This window comes from Branchiostoma belcheri, unplaced genomic scaffold (assembly GCF_001625305.1).
Source record: "Branchiostoma belcheri isolate BF01 breed outbred unplaced genomic scaffold, Haploidv18h27 scaffold130, whole genome shotgun sequence".
NCBI classification, from domain to species: domain Eukaryota; kingdom Metazoa; phylum Chordata; class Leptocardii; order Amphioxiformes; family Branchiostomatidae; genus Branchiostoma; species Branchiostoma belcheri.
Genome location: NW_017802714.1, coordinates 731,319 through 734,004, shown reverse-complemented (window position 1 = coordinate 734,004; position 2,686 = coordinate 731,319). Strand labels below are relative to the sequence as shown.

Here is a 2,686-nt window from a genome sequence, read left to right as displayed (position 1 = left end):
TTTTCTGCAGTGTATTGAGAGACAACTTTGTGGGTGACAATTACCTTAAATTTCAGAAAAAAATCTTTAGAAACAAAAAAGATATTACAGAATATATAGTGCCGGGGTTCGCGCGGACCCCAGGTGTACTGTTTAGGGTTAACAGAATTTTCTGCATTTATAATATAAAGATAATAACTTAACTTCATTCTAAAAGGCAGTAACCCTTACTGTGTACAGATAAGTAAGTATATTAGAGAATGTTTAGACATTAGAACCTTACAAGAAAGAGCTATTAGTTGATTTAGCTGCAGAAATACGTAGGTCCGTTGTTTTGTACCTACGTGCCTGTCTGTACTGTATGTCTAGTTATAAACCTTACGAGAGTAACAGTGCTTTTGTTGTGTCAATTAAGTTTTGACTTATAAGTTATAACCAACACCACACCTTTTTCCTTCATCGACAGCCGCCATATCATCATCATTTTGAAAGGAGTGGTTGGTTATCTCTATGTCAGACTGGTGAGGCAAACCAGCCTCTCCGTCACCTGTACGCTTCTCCTTTGTTAGATCTCCCAGAAGCAGCATCCTGAATAACAGTCAATAATTAAAATGGCTATCATGATTTTCTATACTTTCAAAATGTATGCGTGATTGTTCATTGATGGTTATGTATAGATATAAGATATGGTTCTTTCGGATATATCGATAAGATATACTGAACAAACAAAAGTAGGTACTTTGAAATGTAGCGGAGGAAAATAATCTTCGCCCGCGGAGACAGGCTGCCCTGCCGGTCGTGAATGAAGATGATGGCCAGAGTGAAGAACAGGAATAATCCCATCAGCCCCATCCACAAGATGATCAGCGTAGCTGTAGCATTAGAGATAGTAATCAGTTACCATAATGCTTAATGAGTCGTAGCAAAGATGCCACTGTCTTGAATAAATGATTTTTAGAACAATACTGTGAGGGTATATCTAATCTTTACTCACCGAAAAGAGGCAATGCACCCTTTACAGGAAGTACGTTTGTCACAAACACGAGAGACACGACCATGGATAGTAGAATGGTCACTCCAAACGCGATCCGGTCGCCCCTGTCTAAGGGCATGACGAATGTGATGTTCATCAGTACCACCAGGATGATGCAGGGTCCTACAGTAGTGGCGATGTGGAACAGCGGGATCCTCGACAGATGAACAGTAAGGCACGCTTCGCGGTTGTGTTTTGCGAAGATCTTATCCTTTCGGTACCATTCACCCTCAGGTGTTGCAGTAGAGTAAGAGTTGCACTGAGTGATTCCCATGTCGACTGCAGACATTTCCACTTGGCATTCTATGTTAAACATATTGTTCAAATAAATCAAATCCTAACGTTATTGTTATGAGAACAATAGGTATCAGAAATGTAAAATACCAAACTCGTAGTTATGAGTTCACCCTTCTTCTGCAAAACATTGCCAACCATAGCATTATGTATCTTTAAAAAGGAAACGGACATAAAAAGAAAGTTACAAATTATTGCAAAAGCCTAACCGATGGATTGTGCGACAGCTGTGGTTGCAGAAAAGCAGATGTCGCATTTCATTTTGTCTGCAGGAAAGAAGAAGGGGTCTGCATCACACACGGTGGTGGTCAGAGTTTCTACACTCCATTCCACCAGACCACCGCTGCTCACTCGGACCGGCACATCCTTCTGTAGGCCTTTGTAGACCGGATCGGCACTGCGAAGGATAGTATTAAACGTGTATTAAACGTTGTCTTCTTGTGTTTTTATAAAATAGCATAGACATAGTATACAGGTCGTACAGTTTTGAAATAACGCAAAGCCTAGCCATTGTGTTGTTCGGATGTACCAAATTTATATTTAACCCTACCTAGACCGGGGGGGGGGGGTCAAAAAGTGCACGCGCCAACTTTGATGTCACCTAGCGTCTGAACGGCTAGGGCTAGAGCGACCAAACTTCGTGACTTTTCCTAGAATATTGTTGGCAACAATTCTGTATCATTGAAATAAGACAATATTCTTGTGTTGCCATGGCAACGGGTTTGTGACAGGCATTTTTTGCTAAATTCAGTAATTTCTTTTTCAACAGTCAATAGACTTTCATGGGTTTTCATGGTTTCTCATAATAACAATATCCCATATAATTTTGAGTAAACTTAATCATTAAATATGCATAATTTGTGCTAATTTGATGACGTCATTAGCGAAAAATTTAAGATGGCGGACCATATCATTAAAACAGGTATATACAGGTTATTTTCATTAAAATTTCATCAATACTTCCATTTCTTTTTACAAAAAGGTTTAAATGAAGGTCTTTAGTATATTTGCAATGTATTTTATACTTTATCATGAAAAAAACTATTTTTGGAAATTCAAGATTGATGATCCAAGATCGCGGATATCTTAAACATGCATGACGTCATTTTATGACGTCACCGGTGTTGCTATGGGCAACATAAGACTTAGTACACCCTAATATTCTGTCATAAACACTTTTGGTAAAGCTATGTTGTATGCAATTTAGTTTTCAGGGAATAACCTATCTAGACGGTTTTGGCCAATAAAATCACATTTATGACGTCATAATGACGTCATATTACGTCATGACAACAGAAAAGTGTAGATATGATAAATTTTTACTAGTATACCATCCTCTGAAATTTAGTGGTCATACGACATACCGTTCGCGAGTTATGA

At 38.5% G+C, this 2,686-nt stretch overlaps 1 protein-coding gene across 1 annotated transcript in view; it reads right to left on the bottom strand.

The window, feature by feature from the left end:
• Positions 1 to 401: 401 nt before the first annotated feature.
• Positions 402 to 2,686, bottom strand: part of LOC109464013 — a 24,939-nt gene continuing 22,654 nt past the window's right edge. The window contains exons 15-18 of the mRNA XM_019760932.1: positions 1,516 to 1,703; positions 974 to 1,315; positions 719 to 851; positions 402 to 567 (exon numbers count right to left, since the gene is read on the bottom strand). Of these exons, the coding sequence (XP_019616491.1) occupies positions 402 to 567; positions 719 to 851; positions 974 to 1,315; positions 1,516 to 1,703 (829 nt within the window). The remainder of the gene's footprint in view (positions 568 to 718; positions 852 to 973; positions 1,316 to 1,515; positions 1,704 to 2,686) is intronic.